Source organism: Erpetoichthys calabaricus, chromosome 9 (assembly GCF_900747795.2).
Source record: "Erpetoichthys calabaricus chromosome 9, fErpCal1.3, whole genome shotgun sequence".
In the NCBI taxonomy this organism is placed as follows: domain Eukaryota; kingdom Metazoa; phylum Chordata; class Cladistia; order Polypteriformes; family Polypteridae; genus Erpetoichthys; species Erpetoichthys calabaricus.
In genome coordinates, this window is record NC_041402.2 from 132009341 (window position 1) to 132033164 (window position 23824).

A 23824-nucleotide genomic window follows, 5' to 3' on the forward strand; every position below is an offset into this window, starting at 1 on the left:
TGCTGGCAAGCTGTGTGTTCTGCTTATCGTTGTTTTAAGAGATGGGAGCACATGATGTCTGTCTGCCAAAAGCATTCCAACAACTGCTTGGTTAGATGTCCGTGAACTTATTTTAAATGTTGTCTCACTGCCTTGTCTCATGTGACGTTAAAGTGTCTCTCGTGGGACGTCAAATTGTCTTCCGAGGAGATCACGTCTAGTCTCCCTCCCAGGATTTTTTTATAATAGATAGACATAAAAAATAGCTTTATCTTATCCCATGGTGGCCAGCACTGTCATAACTAAAATCTTATTTCTTAATTACATATGATGTATAGTTTGATATTGTCAGTCAGTCAGTCATTATCCAACTTGCTATGTCCTAACACAGGGTCACGGGGGTCTGCTGGAGCCAATCCCAGCCAACACAGGGTACAAGGCAGGAACAAACCCCAGGCAGGGCACCAGCCCACTGCTGGGCACACACACACACCCACACACCAAGCTCATACTAGGGACAATATACCTAACCTGCATGTCTTCGGACTGTGGGAGGAAACCGGAGCACCCGGATAGAAACCCATGTAGACATGGGAAGAACATGCAAACTCCACACAGGGAGGACCCGAGAAGCGAACCCAAGTCTCCTTACTGTGAGGCAGCAGCACTAGCACTGCACCACCATACCACCCTGTGTGATATTGTATTCTCTCAATTACCTGAAACTGCCATTTTTATGTTATTTTTTTGCGCAAACAAAATGTCATCATTTTCCAGCTTATACATTTCTAATATTTTTATATACATTTTGCTTTTGTATCACCAGGGCTCTTGCACATGAAAAATTCACAAAGTAAGTAAATTCTTACTCGGTTTCCATTATAATTAATTTTCAATTATTTTAGTTGTTGTGTTAAAGAAGTTATACAGCCTTTTGTAATGTCTATACTTCCAGAACTTTGGTCCTCTGGCCTTACAGGTTACAGTCAGTTGATCAATTGTCTATTTTGTTTCTTGCGTTTGTTTTTTTTTTTGTTTCTGGGCCAGTATTATTGTATGTTCATAATGAATTTCTGATTACTAACTCCAATTGCTTATAGCACAATTTCAGAAAGAAATTCAGATGGACAGATTCAGATATTTTTCTGTTTTACTTTTTCTAATATATTGTTTAATAGAACATGGTAACATTGCAGCCTATTCATATATACTCTTCCTTGCCCTGAATACTATGATGAACTTTTTGAATTTTTTTTGTTGCTTTCTTTATCAGGATTATCATGTTATTAATGTGTGAATAGTAGTCAGAACACTGAAAAGATACAGTAATTCTGTTTAGAAGAATATTCCACACAAAAATTGTATTTTTGTAACAGATCTAACAAAGTTTATGCTTTAATGGAAGCAGGCAGTGATCAACACTGGGCAACAGATAACTATCAAACTGTCCATGAAAAAATCTTGCATTACTTTTATCACATAATCCACATCAAGTAATCCAAGTGTATATTCAAAAGGCCTTTCACACAGGGTTGTGATTTTGAATTGAAGACCTGCCTCTCTCCCTTATACAATTGGCGAAGAGTCCGGTCTTCAGTTAAAAAGTGTGACCTGTGTGAAAGGGTTCCAGGTTGTGGGGTACTTTAGTTTTGCTATAGAAATTCATATAATAATATTTTAGAAAAAAAAAATGTATACATTTTGCATGTTTTGAGTATACAACTGAATGATGAGTAATGTGAGATTTTTTACATTGACATTTTGATATTCAGCATTTGTCACTGCTCACTTCCATTAAAGCAGGTTTCTAAAACCTCAAGTCCTGGAGGGCCGCAGTGGCTGCAGGTTTTCATTCTAACCATTTTCCTAATTAGTGACCTGTTTCTGCTGCTAATTAACTTCTTTTGAATTAATTGTAATTGACTTGCTCTTAAAGACTCAGATTTGTTTCTTTTTCCTTAATTAACTGCCAAACAATAATGAGATACAAAATTAATCAAAACATGACAAGCAAAAAACTGTGTCCCCCATACAGTATCTGAAACTGAACATGAAGGTCTCAGGAATGTTAATCTGCTTAGGTCCACAAAACATATTTTAACAGTGCTCTTCAAAAAGAGAAAATCAACCATTTCAGAAACGTATGCTGTTGCACAATGAGCGCAGCATCAAGCCATGAATTAAAGAACAGATTTAATTAACAATTAGAATTAAGGCCTAATTAAGCAACTGTTTGGAATGAAATTGGTTGGAGTTTGAGGCCCTGACTTAGTTGGTCTTCTGTTGGCTCACTCACTTCTCATTTCATTTCTGTTTGGGTGCTGTTTAAGGAAAGGAATGAAACAATTCTGAGGAACAATGAAGAAATTCAAGGAAACAAATCTTTAAAAAACCAAGTCAATTAGAATGAATTCAGAAGAAGTTAATTAGCAGCAAAAATTAAGATAATGGTTGGAATGAAAACCTGAAGCCACTATGGTCCTTCAGGACCCCAGAGTATGAGAACCCTGCATTAAAGCATAAACTTTGTTAGTTCTGTTGTTAATGAAAACATAAGATGAAAATTTTTTTCTCAGTCATCACTATATACCTCATGGGGTAAGTAACATCATTTTTGGGTGGAGTATTCTTTTAATGCTGTATTTCAGTGCTGCCTGAATTCTTTAAGTGTTTTTATTGAATTAGATGGTTAACTATGTCTGAAGCCAACCACTACTTTAATATGGTTAGGTTGTTTCCTTAATAAATGGCTTTGTCAAAGTAATTTTTTAGCTTTCATAGAATAAAGGTCCAATAAAAATATGGCTACTTTTTGTGTTGTCCAAACAAATGTGGAAATTCAACTGAGTATTTATATTGTGACTTTCATTCAGTGTGGGCACTAGCACTGTACCAGCCTCATCAAAAATAATAGTACCGGTACATTTTCTGTAAAAAAAAAAAAAACTGAAATGTTTCTTACCGAGGTTTTAAGAGTTTTCTACTTTGAGACAGAAATAAAAAATATGAAATATTTTTTCATGTTAAGCATCCTGACACAACTCAAGTAATAATGACCGCAGTATTAATGTAAAAGAAAGCTTCTGAATTTTGGCTAAAGTGTGTCTATTGATTAATTATTTCTTACCATCCCAAACAGAGAGCTGAAGTATGTTATCCAAAGATTTGCAGAAGATCCTCGGCAGGAGGTAGGTGAACACAGTAGGATGTAAAAGTGTGCTTAGACTAAAGTGAGGAAGTAGCAGTCTTCTGATGTGATATTCATTCTAGAGAATGTATCTTATGTGGATAAAAATACATCCTTATTTATCTAATATATAATAAAACAATACTCTGTGAGTGTGTGTGTGTTTCCTATCCCTCTGAGCAATTTAATTGATATGTTTGGCCTTAGTATGATTGATCAGTTTCTCTTTAGTTACTCAGTCAAATGTGATTGAGACAGGAAGTGCCAGCCAGGAGAGGCTGACACACACAAAGATGGCCATCTTCAGACACAGGAAGTCTTTGCAAGAATAAAAATGTTGTTTTCACAGCATGTAATGAGGGCCCATCTTCCATTAATGGTAGTCAAAAATTTAATTGATAGAGTCAGAGGACCTAGTTTTAAGGGAATGTGATCAAGAGAAGATGGGCTGGCCACACATGACACATGAGGATACCGTAGAATGGCGTAGGATATACGCTGATGGGATGCATAAGGCAAGAGATATTTCAAATATTTTTTTGAATTTTTTCTGTTATTGTCCTTGACAGGTAATTTAGCTATTTTACATGAAATAGCTATACTGATTAATTCCCATAAAAAAAGAATATGTCATTCTAAATCCATGCTCAATTTTTCATGGCATTGACATACTGCATTCATGAAATCAAATGGAAAGTCTCCAGTGATTTTAATTTGGTCTATTATATATCCATTTATTTATTATGTTGGATTTTGTGACACTTTAGTGCAACAACACAGAAAGAAATATAGGTTTGTCTTTGAGTGCTTCTCATGGTGTGCTGTGTGGCAGAGCCCATAGCATCAAAGAGGCTCCAGTTTGAGGATATGAAGTAGCAAGTACCAAACAAATAGCATGGTATTTGTTGCATTATATAACTTGTCATCATTTCTAATAAATGAGACAAGAAAGCAACTTCTTCCTTTAATAATGTAGATCTGTGGTACATGTAGACTTGCATTTTTAGAAGAACTATAAAGAAATATTTTTTTCATCATAGTATGGGTTTCGTCATCCACATTGACCCCAAATAACTGTTCTGTGTCCTTCTCTGTGTCTCCCCAGTTTTTACTCTTTTGCTTCACCTATTATAGACTCTGCCACACACATTTCTTCACTGAGACATTACGGAAATGCTTATTCTGAAACCTGACTCCCTGGTTTGAGATAGGATTGTATTTTTATTACCCTATAAGAAGAAGGAGGAACATAACACTGACAAGGATCATGTTTACCACAGAACACCTGATGGTGTATATGATATTGGCAGCTCTGTCCAGGATAAATATTTTGTATATTTAATAATACTGAGTAGTTTCTCAACCTTAATCAGCAGAACACCCACTTACTGTATCATTAAACCAACTCCCACTGTGGTTTTGCTTTAGGGCAGAGTGAAATTCAAATAGAAGATCTGCTGGTTTTCAGTTCGCAGGCCTATTTATACCATGTATTCTAGAATTTAAAATTTCAAGCATTTATCATAAACCCTTTGACATGCCCAACCAAGTCTACCTGTGTTCTTATCTTTCTGATTCTACCAGTAGAATTCCACTGACACCTGCAAGAACTCTGGTTATGGTTACAGTAGTAACATAAGAAACAATCCCAAAGGGTAATTTAGAACTGCCAGATAGCCATTACCTTTTTACCTCAAGATGCTAAGAGGAGCACCTCTATGCCACTTTTACCTTGCTTATTTTTTCATAAATTGATGTCAGTTTCAGCAGCACATTGGACTGCTTGGTAAATGTGTCCTGTATTTTTTAATCTATGGTAATAAAATCATTTGTGTTATCATCGACTTTCTTTGCTTCTGTATTCAGTTTGACTTGTGTAACAAAGTGAACATGGTAGAGCACATAGGTTGGAGTATCAGAGGAGCTGTGCCTTATTAATGATAAAATTTAAGTGTGTAATTTACATAACAGCCATGCTTTCTATTTGTGCAGTTAGTCCCCTGGCTAATACAATTCAAGACACCAGTGTTTACCACATTTTCTTTTCCAATAATTTGTACAAAATCTGAAACTTGTGCCATAAAGGTTTACTTTTTTTCTCAATTTCAATATGAACTAATTTGATTAAAAAAAACTTAAGCTGTATCATTTCCAAAGCAAAACCTTATGTTGTCTGTATATTATGAATTGAAAAGTATGAAAAAAGGTTCCTAGTTCTCTAACATCACATCCAAGAGGCTGAGGTTTTTTAGATCCGGCCTGGTTTAAATTATATCCCATTATCCAAACAGTGGTTGAGAATATGATGCTCTGTCAATAAATATTTTGTGGATTTGCACAATTCCAGAATGTGCCAAGTGTACCAGTTTTTATTTCAAAAGCCACACACTAATAGCTTCAAGCTGTCGTTAACTGAATAAGTAGGAATTTTGTATATAAGCTAAATGAGTGAGAAAAATGTAATGGCTTTTTCTTGGAAGTACTGTTAGATCTCTTTTCATGTCAGAATTTGATAATGTGTCTTTTTCTAACTATGTATAAAAATATCAACTGAAAAAGAGGTGAATGATTTTTATCATTCTAAATGTTAATTAAAAATTCACAACTCATTTAACAGTTGTCATCTGCTAACTTTTCCTTATGCCAGACTTGGTTGCAGTGTTAGTAGGACGTGCCCATGATTGTCTGTAGTTTTGTTCTCTTTTATTAGTTCATCAGTTCAATTTTATTTTGCCAAAAATCGATTATATGCAATTGTGCCATTTCATTTTAAGAGTTGTCCTGTTTGGGTAGTATTTGATTGTTTTTTTTTCACAATGTGTTTAACAGTTTCTTATCCTCTATACCAGGGATGTCAGCTCTGAACCTGGAGGCTGCAGGCTTTCATTCTAACCATTTCCTTAATTAGTGACTAGTTTCTGCTGCTAATTAACTTCTACTTGTAATTGACTTTCTATTTAAGATCCTTATCCTGTAATTGTTTTTTTCCTTAATTAGCAGTGAAACAATAATGACACACAAAGTGAGCCTGCACATGCCCAACTAACCTTTGTCCATCATAGAATATCTGAAAATAAAAAATAATTAATATTAATAAAAGTAATATTGATCTGCTCAAGTCCATAAAACATTTTGTTAGTTCTATCAGACAAAAGAAAAGCAACTGTTTTGGAAATATCTGCTGTGACAGGATGAGAGCACCAGCAAGTCATGGAGTTAAATAGCAGATTTAATTAACAACAAGAATCATCTTGTACTTAAGAATATGGTTGGAGTTAGCTGGTCGTCATCTGTCGGATCACTTCACATCTCATTTTTATTTAAAAAAAAAAAAAATCAAAGGATGGAGTCTTTAAAAACACAAAAATTAAAATGAAGGGAATAGAAGTCAGTTAACAGAAGAAATTGGTCCCTGATTAAGAAAGTTGCAGGAAGGAAGACCAGCAGCTACTGTGCCCCTCCAGAATCGGAGCTGGACACCCCTGCTCTACATACTGTAATCATTTTTTAATAGTAGTAGTCTAGTCATCTCAAAGTTGCTTTCTTTATGATAACACCCTTCTGTGTTTTTTTACAGGTCCACTCATGTTTGCTGAGTGTTCGCGCTGGCAAAGATGGCTGGTTCCAGCTTTACAGCCCAGGAGGAGTGGCCTGTGATGATGATGGAGAGCTCTTTGCCAGTATGGTACGTGTGTGCAATAATGTGAGTCATGCTCTTCAGCTTAGTATCATTTTATTAATAACATGGTTTTAATGGCCAGAGGAGTGATTCAGCCAGGCCAACGCCAAAGTGGTGTGACCTTAGTTTCATTCAATCATCAGCACCTGTATGCTACCACTTTGCATGATTAGAAAAATGAAGGTAAATATCTGTCATATTTAGTGTCTTTTTTTCCCCACTTTATCTTTCCGGCACACTGTTTCATGCCTTGCTACCAGTGCTGCCAGGGTAAGCTCTAGCCTCCCAAAGATTCTGAATTGGATTAAGTGGGTTTGAAAATGATATGATATTATAATTTTTCAGCACGTTTTGTGATGATTATAAAAAGATTTTTCACTGAATTTGTTTGTGATATGCAATAAAGCATCAAGTGATGGGCTAGTGAGCCATCTGTGGCTGTATAGTCAATTTTCATTGTTAATTTCTGTTTTTTTTATGCTTCTTGCTACAAACATGGTTTTAATTTTTAAAAAGTAACATTAAAATAATAGTATCCATTGTCATTATCCAGTATAAGTAAAAATTATAATTTAACTGCCCTTAAAATACAATGAAATAGCTTTTTATTCCTGCAAAATTTTAATTTACCAAATTGTCTTTTTCTAGTCACTTATTTTAAATCCTGAGCTCGAACACCATACCTGATTTAATCAGTGATCCTATACCATGATTGTTTAATTGGTCTTTTCTGCTCCATACTGTTTCACACCATCCATCAGAGATCCAACAGCTGAGCATGGCTATAAATGGTAAATGAAAGTACTTCAGAAAAAGGGGTACCGGAGAGGCAAATGCAAAAAGTCGTAACTTTTGTGTTTTTCAGTTTATGCTACTACTATTCTTGCCATTTTCATAAAAAGTGCTTGTTGTGTTGATTTGTTAAATTATAGTGGATTTAAACTCAAGACGTGTGTCTGCTGTAGGCAAAAACATGAGATCTGAATTTGTAAGAAAAAGAATATTCTTATTGTTTAAAGTATTACATTTCTGATATCCATATTCTTTTTACATAGACTGCCAATAATGTATGAGGAAAAAATATGTGTAAGCCACCTAAACTGGGCACAGTGACAAAAAGTTCATATTGGTTGTTTTTTTCTGAAATATTTGGCTACACATTGCATTTAAAGCATATGTGTGTTGGCCTAAGATTGGACTCTTGCCTAAAGTATATGAATATATGGATTCTTTAATGCAGACATTTTTCCATGAAATGTTAAAAGAATCATAACATCCCCAACAAATGAAGCTTTTCTTTATACTGGAAACAATCCATGCAGCCTCCTATAACCCCCTTTATATAATAATGATATATATTATCAATCAAAATACAATTGTGGAGTTGAGTAAATCCAAACTTTGTTAGTTGTTAAACTGTATCTGGACAAATGTAAAATTTAATATTGCATGTGGTTCATAATTAATGTTTATATAATGTTTAAGAAGGGTCTATGGTAGGCTGCAGGATAGCTTAGAGTGTGAATAAATAATTTTCACATGGCAGAATCAGAATCTTAATCATAAAACACGTGCCTCAAAGTACCATAAACATCATCTGCACAATGGCTCATCCACATTTTATTTGTAATATATCACAGACAGGCAATTTATGCTTAGCATCTGGACTTTCTTTGTATTTTCTTATGAAGAATCGGAGATCGTCTTGGTATATCAGACCATCTATATCCTCGGTTCTCTTCTGGAACATTTGGCTTTAAAAGTTAGATGAAATGTACGTTTTCTAGTAGGGGCACATGACATTGTTAAAGCTCTGCAGACCAGCAGCTGTAAATCAAGCATAAATCAAAAAAGTAAAGGCAATTTAAAAATTATGTGCTAAATGCATCAGATAGAAATCGACATAATACAAACATGTTCATGATGGCTTATGGGTAGTTCTAACACACACCGTGCAGTGCTAAGACATTGGTCTAGTTGAAGCCAAGGTCAAATAGACATGGATGCTTCACTGTGGGAATGTACCATTGTGGAACAACACAGAATTATGAGGTTTCTTTGGGCAATGGGAATGATACCTGTTGAAATTCACTGAAGAGTGTTGGCTTGGGTAGATCAATAAGCTGTGTGGGTCCCCATCTTGCACAGAATTTAATATACCAAGTCATCATGCACTATGGCACATGCAGATCCATAGCTGATATCCAAGTGTGCAAAAACAGTGGACAAAGTAATCCGTTGGTTTTCTCTGATAAAGGCATTCGTCAGTTCAATGTGGGATTGTGTGTTGGTGGTCAGTCTTCATTGGTTACTTTTGTCCTTCCCACTTTTTAAGCCTTTCTACTGATTAATAAACTTGTCTTTGAGTCATACTGTTTTCCCTTCTGTTCTGAACCAGTTATCCTTCGGTGAATTTCAGCAGGTTTTACTACCTCTATCCAAAGAAATCTCCCGGCAGTGAGTTGTTCAACAGTGGTACAATCCCGCAGTGCACATCCATGTTCATTTGATTCAACTACTAACAGCATGTGTGTGTTCAAACTACCCATAAGCCATCATCTGTTGTATTGCGTCAGCTTCCATCCATTGTGGTTACCACATAATTTTCAAATTATATGTAGTATTCATGATTCCATCCACCTTTACTAAAGCCCCAATTCCAGCTGAAGAAAAGCAGCCCAAAAGCATGATGCTGTCTCCACCATGCTTCACTGTGGGTATTGTGTTCTTTTGATGATGTGATACACACTTTTTGGAATTATGGCCAGATAGTTCAGCCTTGCTCTCATCGGGCCAATAATACATTTTGCTACATGGTCATGGGAGATTGGGCATACCGTTTTTGCAAAGTTTAGCTGGGTTTGGATGTTTTTCTGTGAGAAAAGGCTTTTGTTTTGCTTCCCTTACCCCACAACCCACACACATGAAGAGTACAACTGATTGCTGTCATATGTAGAGAACAACCAGTACTTCCCAGGAAATCCTGCAGCTCCTTTAATGGTGCTGTAGGCCTCTTGGTGGCCTCTCTGACCAGTTTTCTCCTTGTCTTCTCATCAGTCTTAGAGGGACATCCTGATTTTGGAAGAGTCGCAGTTGAGCCATATTTTCTCCACTTGTTGATGACTGTCTTCACCGTGCTCCATTGGATGTTTAATACTTTGGGCACTTTTCTTTGCACCTCTGTACTGATTGGTACCTTTCAATGATGAGAGACCATTCATGTTTTAAAAGTTGTTTGCGGACCATGGCTTTTAGAGTATGTTGCAACCAAGAGGATATCAGAATAATCCTACAGAAACAGCCAAACTTTATCTGAGCCACTTTAATTGATGTCAGGTGTATACTAACTATTATTTGAGATGAGTCTTCTTGTGATTGTTTGATTCTGAACGCAGCCACATCCTTGATTATTAAAGGGTATGCACGCTAATGCTACCAGGTTTTTGTATGATTTTTCTTTTCTTTTGTCACTAAGTAGTTTCTGATTTGTTTTCACCTTCTTTGTATAGATTGCAATTTTGCAATAAAGGTGAAATAAGGTCTGACAGGATTTATCTTGGCTTCATTTTTTTATTACACAAAATATGCGATTTTGACAGGTGTGTGTAGACTTTTTATTTCCACTGTATTACCTGCTATACTAAGGAGGCATCATGAGAGTGCCATTAGTAATATGTCCTCCTTTATCAAGATTCATATAACTCTCTTTTGATTTTAGGTTCATATTTTGATGGGTTCTTGCTACAAAACAAAGAAATTCTTGCTGTCATTGGCTGAAAACAAGTTGGGCCCATGTATGCTGCTTGCACTGAGGGGAAACCAAACAATGGTTGAGGTAGGGCTAACATGCAACTGATCATTCAATTATTTTTTGCATAGTGCCAATAATTGTGTGCACCATTACAGAGGGCATTATAGGACTAATAAAATTAACAGTATGTTATGAAATGTGTAAGCTAAACTGTTCTTTAACAAATGCAGTCATTCAGAAGTTTTGAAAACTGCAAGTATTGAAATGAGTTATACAAAATCAACCATAGTTACAGTATAAAGCTACTGAGCAGGGTAAATAAGAATAGTAGTTAGCCAAATTGAGTGCAAGTTATAAAAGGAACTATAAAAAGTCAGTATACAGTACAGTATTAAAGTATGCAATTACAGAAGATCATATAATTAAGTGATAAATAAAGGGTAGGCTTTTGATAACACCAGATCAAATTATTATAGTGTGTATTGTGACAGAGCACGTTTTGTAATCCTTTCTGATGACATCTATTGCAGATAAGCCCTAATGCACTAAATTAAAATGGCAACAAGTCTGGGCAAGCCATTTTTTTTTAAGTGTCCCTTTATCCATATTTATCCACATCATTAATTCATTCTTCGCTAAGCTGAGAAGTGCAAGGGTTAAAGTTTAGAGTTCACGTGACTAGAGAAATGGCCTACAACAGTCACAGCACAAAGTAGACTTTCATGCATAACCTTTTAGTGTGATGCCTTAAATCATTCATTTAATTATTTTATGAACATTGTACATTGATGATAAAATAATTATTTGTATTATTCATATGTGTTACTAAAAGTAGCATGTACAGATTTTTAAACTTCTATCATACTTCTCATGAGGAAAGGCTCATTTAATACATATTTGTTTATCTTAAAAACAACATACACATTTTAATTATTTGTACTAGTCCACACACCTTGCTAAAGTTTATCTATTCTTTACTCAAGTCAAATTTTAAATAACATAGTCTTGCTATTATATTCTTGAAACAGTTATTATACAAATGTCATCTTATGATACACAAGTCTAATTAATTTTAATGTAAATAGAAGACTGAAACCATGATTGTAATGTAAAGGGCTCTCTTGCCACTAACAAAATGGCATACATTGAGGCCATAGTTTTTGAGACATGGTTCAGAAAGACACTAATAAACCACTGACACTTTTTTAAATTTGCATTAGTGAAATTGATGCAGATGATGCTAAAATCTGTGCTGCTTTTGAGCAATATCTTAGTCACATGACTAATTCTACTTATTCAGAATAGAATTATGTGGCATTTTTCTAATTCTTCATATAACTATATCACAGATAATGTTCTCCTTGTTCCAGCTCCTTTATTTAAATATGTAACGTGCAAAATGACAGTAATTTTCTAGATATGCGTTTTGTGTCCAAAATTCTTATCTTTTTTTTGTCATAAGTCAATGAGAGAGAGACAATTGCAATGGTAATGTTTACAATCTCCTTTCAGAATGTTTCTGATGCCGTTGATTTGTGAGAAAACTGCTTGTTTTCATTGCAAAAACTCATACTAAATGACAGTGTGCACCAAGTTACATTATATTAAACCTGATGTATATGGGATTAATGGTGTTTCAGATCCTGTGTTTGATGCTTGAATACAATATCATTGAGAACAATGACACACAGCTGCAGATCATCTCAACACTGGAGAGTACAGATGTCGGTAAGAAGATGTATGAGCAGCTATGTGACCGCCAAAGAGAGCTCAAAGAGCTGGTATGTATCTACGAAATAAATTGTCAGTTCCATTTGACAGCTTCTTGCTTACTGTTGAAATTTCTTTGAAGATAAATCCTTTAATAAGGGTCAAATATTCTTACTATTAGATGTTTGGTGCCTATAAATTGTTAAAGTTCAGCACTAAAATATGTCTACTGCTAAGTTATTACAGAATCAAAAGAGGTAATTGTCACACTAGTATAGGCAATAATAAATGATTATTTTCGGTACTAAATAAATGGAAGTCATTTGCTCTGGAGTGCTATTGCTGACATGCTACAGACATACCATTTTTCTTTTTCTTTTCTCATCTTCAAGGTCTTTTTGACCCCAACTCATTTCAAGCCAGTATTATAATAATAAAAATAATAATTTAATAATATGTATAAGGGTCAAGTAATATTGCACGGACAGGTATTGTTCATCAGACTGACCATTGCTCTTATTTCACTGAATAATTTCTTGCATGTGCATAAATCAGTGTCCATTACATCTGCGTATGTTACAATTACAGTTCCAAAACCTTAAGAAAATATTTAAACAAATCACACTTCCCATACTGAGCAAAAGAATTTTTTATTACTATATATTCTTCATATATTTGAATACCATAACCTGGAAATACAATTTTAGAATTGCCAATAATTCATACAATTGTCTTACATTTTTATAATTTAGATTACTAATAGATTATAACATAAGGGCAATTTGTTTGAGAACATTGGTTGGTATTGCAGGGTTACAATTCAGGGACCCAAGTTTAATTCTTTCATGATTATCTATTGTGTGGATTTTATACATTCTGCTTGCGTCTGCATGGGCATTTTCCAGGTACTACAATTTTCTTTGACATTCCAAACATGGATATTGTTAGGTGACTGTAAAGTGTGTCATTACGATCACAATTTGTTTTTGTCTTGCATCCATTGTTGCTTGACGCGTCTTTAGCTCTCCTCTGCGCTCTAATGGAATTATAGAATTAAAGCACAGGGATCTATCTGTCAACAGATTTGTAGTTTGTAGTTTAGGTAAAAATTAACAACATGAAAAGAATACAGATCCTTAAATTAATGTTTTTGTTCAGTGCAGTAAGAATTACTTCATTGTTACATTCAGACATTTTAGTTTGCAGTAACTTGTTTACCCCATTCATTTTGTCTATATAAATAAATACATTTATTATTTTAATTCCTGTAATATTTCTATTTTCTAGCAAAGGAAAGGTGGCCCTACAAGGCTCACACTGCCATCCAAATCAACAGTAAGTTTTCTTCTTGTTTCCATATCATCATATATCAGTGAGTAAAGCTGTCCAGTAATGCTAGAATCATGTGCTAGATACAGTAAGCAAATGTTTGAAGTGTTCCTTTGGCTTATGATGGTTGTTTGTCAAGTATGCTTATTAATGGATACCACCTCTACACCAAGTTCACAATCCTAGGAATGGTAAAAAGTATTTTTTCCACAAACAATACTCGGCTTGTCTTATTTGGTCTGTGTTGCTTTTTTCCAGACACTTGTGTTTCTTGCCGCATCCTAAACAAGTTCATATTAGGTTAATCAGTAACCTCATCACTGACTCGATGAGAGCAAGTATACTCCACAATGAAATTGTACACCATCCTTTTTTTAACCTAAACTAGTAAAAATAGCTTCTTTAAATAAATGGATGGATTGAGGATGAAAATAAATGTACCGTTATGAGTTCTACACACACTTAATTTATACCATTGACTGTACACTCCTCAAAGTGTAAACAGAGGCTAGGATTTAATGTTTATCCTTATCATTAAATTATTATTTGTTCATTGCCATTACTCACAAAGGAATGGTGTGAATTGGATCACAAATATAATTTAGTCAAACAGTACAGACACATAGAGTAAAAGACATGGTGAGGTCATCATAAGGCAGGTTTAAGAATAAAGACCAACCAGAATTTTTTAGTCAGTTATACTTCATTATTTCTTTATAATTCCATCAGTTGCTATTCCAGTCTCATCACAACCTCTCGGACCCCAGGTGATTGTGGGGTTTTTAAATGGTTTCTGTCTTTGGACCTAATGTTCTACTCAGTCAAATCCGACTAAAAACAACTTTCTGCATTTTTACCACAGTAATTGTGAGACATTTTATCACCTAAATAAAACACAAGAGTGGTGCATACAAGGGTAAACATTAATGTGGGAGCAGAAAAAAATAAAAATCCTGTAAATGCAAGTGTTGAATGTAATGCTGTAGAAATGTAATCCATTCTCTAATTGAGTTGTTCTGCTTTCCAGGATGCAGACCTAACACGTCTGCTAAGCTCAGGTTCATTTGGCAATCTAGAGAATTTAAGCTTGGCCTTCACAAACGTCACCAGTGCCTGTGCAGAGCAACTAATCAAGCTGCCTTCCCTCAAACAACTGAATTTGTGGTCCACTCAGGTCAGGATGTTTACTTCAGCACTTCTAACACTTTTGAGTTTTTCTAGTTTTGTCTATGTGTCTTGGATATTACTACAACTATACCATTTAAGAATTGATTATGTAAATTTTAGTAAGTTAAACCATTTTTTTTTTTTTTTAGAGAATTTGGGATTGTGATTTCATGGAAGGTGAAGTAGTCTGAAGAACTTCTGCCTTATAGTTCCATGAGACAGCAATTCAGTCTCGACTCCCTCATAGTGTGGCATTTGTACGTTTTTTCCCACATCCCAAAAGCATATGAGTTAGTTCATTGTCAACTCTAAATTGACTGGCCTTGAGTGAGGAGATGTACAAGTGAGGGAGCACTGCAATGAACTGGCCTCCCTTCCAGATTGGATTCTGCCCTGCAAATAATGCTGGCAGCATTTGCTTGGATCCTGTTTGACTCTGTGTGTAGCGTACATTAATGAAATTAATACATTAATAAACCTATATATATAGTACGCCCAGTGGTTTGTGTTCCAGATCTAGCATCCTTGGTTCGAATCACATGCCCATTTCTTGTTAGTGACGAGTTTGTATGTCCTCCCTGTGTCTATATTAGTTTTCCTTTTGGTAAACTACATGTCCTCTCACAACCTGTCAAAAGATACGTCTGTCAGGTCAGGCTCATTATGAATGTGGGTGTATGCCTAGAGTGGCCTGTGCCATGGACTTGGTTCACTGTCTAAGGCTATTTTCCATTTTGCAACCAGTGCTACTGGGATAAGCAATGGCCCCACATGATCCTTAATTGAAATAAGTGGGTGGGAGAATGTTGTTTTATATTATATTAGTGTAACCAAAATTATGAGATAGTGTATACCGTATATACTCGCGGATAAGTCGGGACTTGATTTTACAGTATCATTTCTGTTATTTTATAATGTCAGTCGTATAAGTCGAATGTGGAAAACTCACGCTATTGGTACGAGGGATTATGGTATGCTAACACCCACCTGAGAGAGTAACCACGGAACAACACTGCCTTTTTTTATATGTGGTTGTGGCAATGCGCTGTATCAGCACGTGCTCCTAACCACTCTCTCTCTCTCTCGTGCCTACGTGACCAAACTATTCCGAAGCAATGTTTGCACTGATCTGTGTTTTTTGTATCTCACATCCTCATACACCTTTATTGTAAGAGCATTCCTCACCTACGATGGAGTGTTCAATCAGAGGAAAATATGAAGCTGGTTTTAAATTAAACGTCATGAAGTAGCGAAAGAAATTAGTAACTGCACTGCTGCAACAAAATTCGATGCGGCTGAATAACTCAATGCAAGATTGGAGGAGGCAAGAAAAAATAAGTGTTGCATTTTTTAACAGGCGTATAAGTTGGGGTCTTATTTTATGATTGATTTTTCGAGTTTCAAGACCTGACTTATACATGAGCATATATGGTAATAAAAAGCTGCTGCAAAAGCCTATTAGTAGTCACATGTATTCACCAAATGCTTGCACCAAGGTGCAAGTCATACTATGTTCTAAATGGTCCTTCTAATCAGTTGTATGTCATATTTTGTCTATTGTTTCATTGATCTTCATTTTATACAACAGCTGGCCATGTTATTGTTATTTCCAGCCTTTTTAGACTTATAACATTTCGTATTTCAGTATTAATCCTGAAAGTGTCCTGTATTGTTACTGTATTACATTACCACTACTAATGGTTTGCATGTTCCTTGTTTAGTTTGGAGATGCAGGATTACGGCTGCTTTCTGAGCACCTCACTTCACTTCAAGTGCTCAACTTGTGTGAGACCCCGGTCACCGATGCTGGACTGCTTGCACTAAGCTGTAAGGAAGTGTATTTACTAATATAATTGTCTGTTTTAGAAGTGTACTCTTAATCATTTTACTAAATGCATAAATCAAGTAAAATTTATTGTTACCATATCCTTCATAAATATATACAGTAGTGAAATGGACTTTGGTGCTAATATAAGATTACACAAAACTGTACAAAGTGCAATTAGATGCGATGCAATACAGTAAATACACCAGACAGTCTATGGATAAATATTAATCAATAAATGTCCAGTTGTAGTTGTGTATGTTGGCTAGAAAGCAAAAGTAGAAGCATAAGTATACATTTGACTCACAAAACAGTATCCCACAAAAAACTGTATATGTTGACATGACCTTAGTCATGACCTTGTGATCATTTCTGAGTTGAATTATTAGGATTTCTTTCCATATGATTTGCAAAGTCAATGACAAGCCTCTGTGGTATAGACAGAAGGAATTGTGAGTGCAACATCTGGGGTAAATGACTTGAATTGTAGAGAGAGAAAGACCTCGATGATGCTCTTAGTCATTTTTTCTATCTGCTACAAGGTCTCACAGTGTCGGATGCTGCAATTCTCCTGCCAGACAGTCAGAATACTCTCTGTGGTACCCTTGTAGAAAGTGATAAGGGATACAAGTAGAAAGCTTGTTCTCCTCAATAATCACAGGAAATGGAAGTGTCCTTGTGCTTTTTTATCTAGAGTGGAGGTAGGGTCTAGGGGAGAGACTAAATAGGTTGTCACTGATGTTCTTTTAGGTTTACCACTCATTTTTTGTGACCTGGTTCATGGATCCAGGCAAAGGGAGACTGGTTAAAATCTTTTCTTTTTTATACAAGCATATACCATACCCTAGGCTTAGAATGTAATATACTAGGTTTTACTGTCTAAATCAAACACATCCTTATTTGTTGTTCAACATTTGTAATTGGTGGCTGTTTTCATTACCTTGTAGTTTGCATGATATGCTAAATACATTCTTCAACATTGTTTTCTAGCAATGAAAAGTCTGTGTAGTCTCAACATGAACAGCACTAAACTGTCTGCAGACACCTATGAAGATCTCAAGGTATAATACTTTCATAACTTTTTAATTAAAATGTGCAGAAGACAGACATTATTAGTGTGCAATAAATGTTTGTTGAATTTATAAAAATTCTTCAAAAGTAACATCATCTGGTTTGTACATAAGTAATATTCTGCCCCGTGTAAATGACTTATTATGGGTTTTACTGCGAGCATTTCATGCTGTTTGTGTCAATCTGGGACAGTAGGCACCTTTCTTCACATACATTCATAAATTTTGGGAATGTCCCATCATAGCTACTTATTAGTCCAATGTTGCATCTTTTCTGTCTTCCATTCTTGTTATTAATATTCCTGTCTTGCCTCATCCTTTATCATCATACTGAACCATCTCCAACAAAGGTTATTCTCCCTTGGCTGTCTTGCTACTAAATGTGTTTTTATAACCTTTTGGAAACTCACAGACTGTCTATTATTCTCAGCTTTCAAAACCGCTTTTCTTAATCAAACCCTATCAGCAAGAAGGACTGATGGAACATCCGGGATTAACATTGGCAAGTCACTGTACCGGGTGGTAATCATTCAGAACCGAGTTTGAGTGGTCAGCACTACTGGTCATTAAAGTACTTCTAGGATTTTGGGGACTAGAGAGAAGAATAGTTATTTCATTATGTAACTTTTTTTTGTATACACTGTTTATCTGCGAGCGTATTAGATATGACATAAATGTGCGAGAATAAAGCAGAAATGTCAAGAATAAAGTCAACATGTCAACTTTAACCTAGGCATAAACGGCAAGATTAATGTGGAAATGTCGAAAATAAAGTGGAAATGTTGACTTTAATCTCTACGCAAATGGCGAGATTGAAGTGGAAATGTCGAGAATAAAGTCGACATGTCAACTTAATTCTTAACATGCATTTTTTTCTTCTCCATGGCCCTAATACACTTCCGTAGAATTTGGTTGGTTTACCAATTTAATAAATAATTGATCACAAAAATGTAATACCACCCAGGCATGTATATTGTAATAGAGGCACCCCTGTTTGCCAAAAGGACAAATGGCACCATATACTGTATAATAAAGTATACAAATATAAGACTTAAAATATGTGCAAGGGATGATTACATGGGGGAAATGCAAAGCTGTTAAAATTGCAACACTTTACCTGGCCTGCTGAGCAGGGATAAGTATGGGATTTGTTTATGTACTGATTGCTAAGTCTCATAAGCTTGGCTGTTCTCTTAAACTCTGCCACACTTCATTTCTACCTGTTCAGATTTCTCTGGTCTTTCTCGACCCCTTTTCCAATGAACTTTTGCTCAAAGTCTGTCATCTCCTAATTAGAACCTATCCATCCATCCGTCCATCCATTATCCAACCCGCTATATCCTAACTACAGAGTCACGAGGGGTCTGCTGGAGCCAGTCCCAGCCAACACAGGGTGCAAGGCAGGAAACAAACCCCGGGCAGGGCGCCATCCCACCGCAGGGCACACACACACACACCAAGCACACACTAGGGACAATTTAGGATCACCAATGCACCTAACCTGCATGTCTTTGGACTGTGGGAGGAAACCCACGCAGACACGGGGAGAACATGCAAACTCCACGCAGGGAGGACCCGAGAAGCGAATCCGGGTCTCCTACCTAACTAGAATCTAAATGAGCTAAATCAGGGATGAACATTTATACCCTAACCTGAAGTTGTTTTGTGGGACAGAGAATGACCTACCAAATCCTTCAGTCACCCCATGGAAAGGCTCATGTGGTGTCCTCTAGCTGCATTTCAGATTGTCTTAGCACCAATATGGATGCCTACCATCTGCAATAAACAGCTGGACACAATAATGTCTTTCTCGTGTCACATATTACTAAACTAAGGCCTGCCTTTATTTAGAATTCATTTCTCAAGATTACTTTTTCCAACAATGCAATTATTAAAATTCTAAAATTTCTAAAACTTATAAAATTTCTAAAAAGAAACTCTTAAAATTTCTTAAAACCTCTAAATACAAGAACTATCCAAATTAAAAAGGTAATTTTCAAGTACAGTGGAACCTCGGGTCATGAACGTCTTGGACCACGTACAAATCAGGTTATGACCAAAAAGTTCGCCAAACTTTTGCATCTGTTCACGACCACACACTCGGGTGACGAACAAGCCAGTTTCTCTTCCGGTTTGTATGCGCCGATGATTTTCCGCACGTGTTCAGTCTCTCCCTGTGCATTCCCTGTGCAGGGAGCGCAAGAGAGCTAGCTGGCTGCGTAAGGCCGAGAAGGCAGTTAAAGAATGCACTGGGCTTGTGTTTAAAGAGACCGATTCGAGCATTGCTTTAACCTCGTTGTATTTAAAGACTTTTTTCTATTGGATTTTAATCTCCACTTCACTTCTGTTTACAGCGATCAGTTCGTAGCGTGCATTGTTGCAATGTTACTTTTCTTGGTTATTTATTAAATTACGTATTTTTCAAATGTTCATGTTTTTCCTTGTGCTTAAAACTCATTTTAAAAAAAAAAGTGTTTACAGTGAGCGGTTCGGAAGGCTATAGCGTGAATTCTTGCAATGTTACTTTTCTCTGTTCAAGCTTTTCTCAGTGTTATTCAATGTTTTTACATTTAGTTTACTATTACGCTGTGCATTCTATGGTATACTTAACTATTTTTGTGCTTAAAAATCTTTTAAAAAAAATATATTTATATTTACATACAGTTCGTACGGTCTTGAATGGATTAATTGTATTTACATACAATCCTCTGCGGGAAATTTCTTCGGGTTGAGGTTCCACTGTACAGTGTGTTGCCTAAAGTAAGACTATGTTAAGTACAATGATGGACAAAGAAAAACAATCAATAAAGTAAAATTATATTAATGTTACATTAAGTTAAGACTGTACTAAAGCAGAGCAGCATGGTGGCCTCACAACTTTAGAGTTCCAAGTCCATTTTCCAGCCTGTTCTCCTTGTGTTCATTCAAGCTTGCTTATATGTATTCCAGTTTTCCTTCCACATTTGAAAGGTGAATTGACAGCTTTAATCAGTCCTTGTGTAGCTTCATGCATTAGCGTGTCCCATGATGAACTCATACCCCCTCTAGTGTTGGATCCCATCTTGTTCTAGAAGTGATAGATAGGCATTCTTCTCCTCTGAGTCAATATTTGAATAAGTGGGTTCAGGAGATTGGTGAAAAAAATGTAAAACTCTTTTGGACATGCCATGTTATGTTTTGTATGAGTTTTTTGGGAAAAAAAAAAAAACATTTGTTTTCCTTTTTTTTTTCATTAGGCCAAGCTGCCCAACCTAAAGGAAGTGGATGTTCGTTATACAGAAGCTTGGTGAAATTTCCATACAGACAATGAAAGAGAACCTATATATTAATAAAAACTGTTTTTAGTGAGATCTTTTCAGCTCATGTTTTTGTAGGAAAGAAACTCTGGGTACTATTAAAAAAGAAAAGGAAAAGAAATTAAATGTACCTGCCCCTGACATGTTTTCAGCTCACATCATTTGGTGGATTGCAGTCAAAATGGAAATATGAAGCTTCAAAACCTTAAAAGACTTTGTAGCCGTAAGCAAATCATTTAAAAGGAAATGATAAACATCAAAACTGAGGATTTTATTTGCCTTTTTTGTTTAATCATGCCATGTATATGACCACGGAAAAATATATACAATATCTTATTTTAAATTTTAGTCAATTTGAATGGACTGTTTTATTTTAAAGATGTCTCTTTTCTCTTTTACCTTAATTATACAAATAAAGAGCCAATAGGATTGTTGGCAAAAATTTACAGATTCAGCACACCCCAAATCTTTGTATTTCTTGTTAAATGTTTTATTCATTGTACTTTTTTGTCTTTTGTACATAAAAGTTATACATAGCTCACATATTTAATATTGTTCACAATGAGCAGGTCTGGGACCTGCATTTTATTTATGAATATTTGAATTCTTCAATTCCCTGTGTTTATTTGTTTGTTGGTTTTTGCTTATAGCACTGTAAAAAAAAAAAAAAAAAAAAAAAAAAGGAATTAGTAATTTGCAAGTTTCTTACCTGCCTATTCAGTTGTTTAAAAAATCTTGACTTTAATATGCCCACTTAGTACGTGTTTTATGTTGAGAGGGGTGTTCATTATGTTATAATCCAGTGCCAGATGTGTTGTGGGCTGTTTCTTTCTTTTTTTTTCTTTTCTTTTTTTTTTTTTTACATTATTGGTAGAATACATTTTGAAAATGCGCAAGTGTAGAAAAGAGAAATGAAAATATTTTAGTAAATTTTTGAAGACCAAATTTTTTTTTTCCGTTCTTTATTTTTCTTGTTTGATATACTTTTATGTTTCTGTTTGAATTAAAACATCTGTATAGATTCATTTACTTTTTGTTTCCATTTAAAAATACAAGTGCACTGTTTTTTTTTTTTTTGTTCAGTTTTTTTGTATTGCATATTGCATTTTGGTTTTTTTTAGTTTTGTTTTTTCTTGTGCATGTGTAAATTGCATGGTATTTTATAAGAATGGACAATTGAAAACATAGACTGAAATTTGCTGGATAACGTACAGTTTGCTGACGTCCCTCCGGCTGTAAGATCTCATGTAAAAGATTTAGCTGCCCTCATCTGAATGTTAGAAGAACATCAGGTACAGTGTGTTGTAATGAAAAGCCAGATAGAAACTGAAGAATAATCCCCAGTTTATTTAAAGCTCTACTGTACAGAAAAAGAAAGTGAAATTCTTTCAGACTATTATTTTTTTAGATATCTCAGTATAAGAACATTTCTGGGTATAAAGTAAGTGCAGAAAAAATTAAGTTAAATGAACCTTTTTGTAGGTTTTTACTGTAATAAGCTGTAAAAGAACTTCCACACACCAGCACATCATTGCCTACAGGTTTATCCTTGACCCCATTCTATATATATATATATATATATATATATATATATATATATATATATAGTGTGCTGAGATGGTGTCATAGTATGCTGATGCTACATTGCTACACACAATTCCTCTGCATAGTTTAACCTGTGTAGGTAACAATATTTACTACCCAGCTGGTTAATAGCTGAGTGAGGAACCTTGGATGTGCTGTGTACAGATCTCATTATGTGAACTTTCTCAACAGAACAACAAATATGAATTAAACCCAAAAACTAAAATCACATCATTCAGACCTGGTACAATGCACATGTGTTGTTCATCTGAATGCTCCTGTTCCACAAAGTGTGCAACTATTTTTTTAATATTTAATTTTTTTAATTATTTGTATGTTATTATCTGTGCCACAGTAATGTACAAAATGTGTGAATATCATTTTTCAATTTTTTTGTTTGTTTTTCATTGTTCAAGATTTTTGTTTGTCTGGTAGAAGGCCTGCTACCTTCTGTTTGTCATATTCTGTTACAAGGTACACTTTTCAGTACCTTCTCTGTGCCTCCACGCTCACACAATCACAACCAGGCACTCGTGTACATTTAATGAGTTTGATATTTTTTGTTTGTTTCTTTTTTTTATGGCTAAGTCTTAATTTGTTTAGAGATTTCTGCATCGAGACTTGAGCTGCATGGTGATGCAGTAGTGTATAAATATTTTTAAGAATAATCAAATTGATGAAGAGAAAAAAAAAACAACAAGACAATGATAAAAGATGCCACCATTGTTTTCCTCCTCAGCACAGTTGCTTTTATGATTGGTTTACTACTGTTCTCTAGCTGTTGTAAAAATGAATTAAAATAAAAAGATGTGAAATAATTTTGAGCAAAATAAAATGTGAGTATGTTTTACCTGATCTCTTTCCTGCTTTTTCATTTAATAAGACATTTCACTCACTTGAGTGCTCTGATCCAAAATTATTTTCAGTTGTGCTGCAAAGCCGTGTTTAATTGGTCAGATATTATTTTAAATTAATATTACACTTGAATATCTGAATATTCAATATTTACTGTTTGGAAAAGAGGACAGTAATCATATCATCAGAGCACATCAACTAATTCCATACACAACAGTATGCTTTACTTATATCTCTCTCCAAATAATGATTGAAATAATATACAGTATTTCTAACATATGAACTTGTAATATTTTAAAAATGCATATTCTATTGTGAAAGATCCACAACACAGTAACACAGCATTCCCTGAACAAGATGAGCTTCTGTATCTTTGCCCACGCCCAAAGTTC

The 23824-nt window shown here is 35.1% G+C and overlaps 1 protein-coding gene across 5 annotated transcripts in view; it reads left to right on the forward strand.

Annotated features, from left to right (window-relative positions):
- The window catches only part of cmip (c-Maf inducing protein), a 184908-nt gene extending 161476 nt beyond the window's left edge, over positions 1-23432 (forward strand). For 3 of the 5 annotated variants that reach the window (XM_028810156.2, XM_028810155.2, XM_028810157.2), the window contains exons 12-21: positions 806-832; positions 3119-3167; positions 6744-6869; positions 10564-10680; positions 12237-12377; positions 13594-13641; positions 14663-14809; positions 16524-16629; positions 17618-17688; positions 20934-23432. In XM_028810156.2, coding sequence (XP_028665989.1) covers positions 806-832; positions 3119-3167; positions 6744-6869; positions 10564-10680; positions 12237-12377; positions 13594-13641; positions 14663-14809; positions 16524-16629; positions 17618-17688; positions 20934-20987 — 886 coding nt within the window. In that variant the 3' untranslated portion in view covers positions 20988-23432. The remainder of the gene's footprint in view (positions 1-805; positions 833-3118; positions 3168-6743; positions 6870-10563; positions 10681-12236; positions 12378-13593; positions 13642-14662; positions 14810-16523; positions 16630-17617; positions 17689-20933) is intronic. The other 2 variants (XM_028810158.2, XM_028810159.2) reach the window with 1 other exon arrangement.
- The last annotated feature ends 392 nt before the right edge of the window (positions 23433-23824 follow it).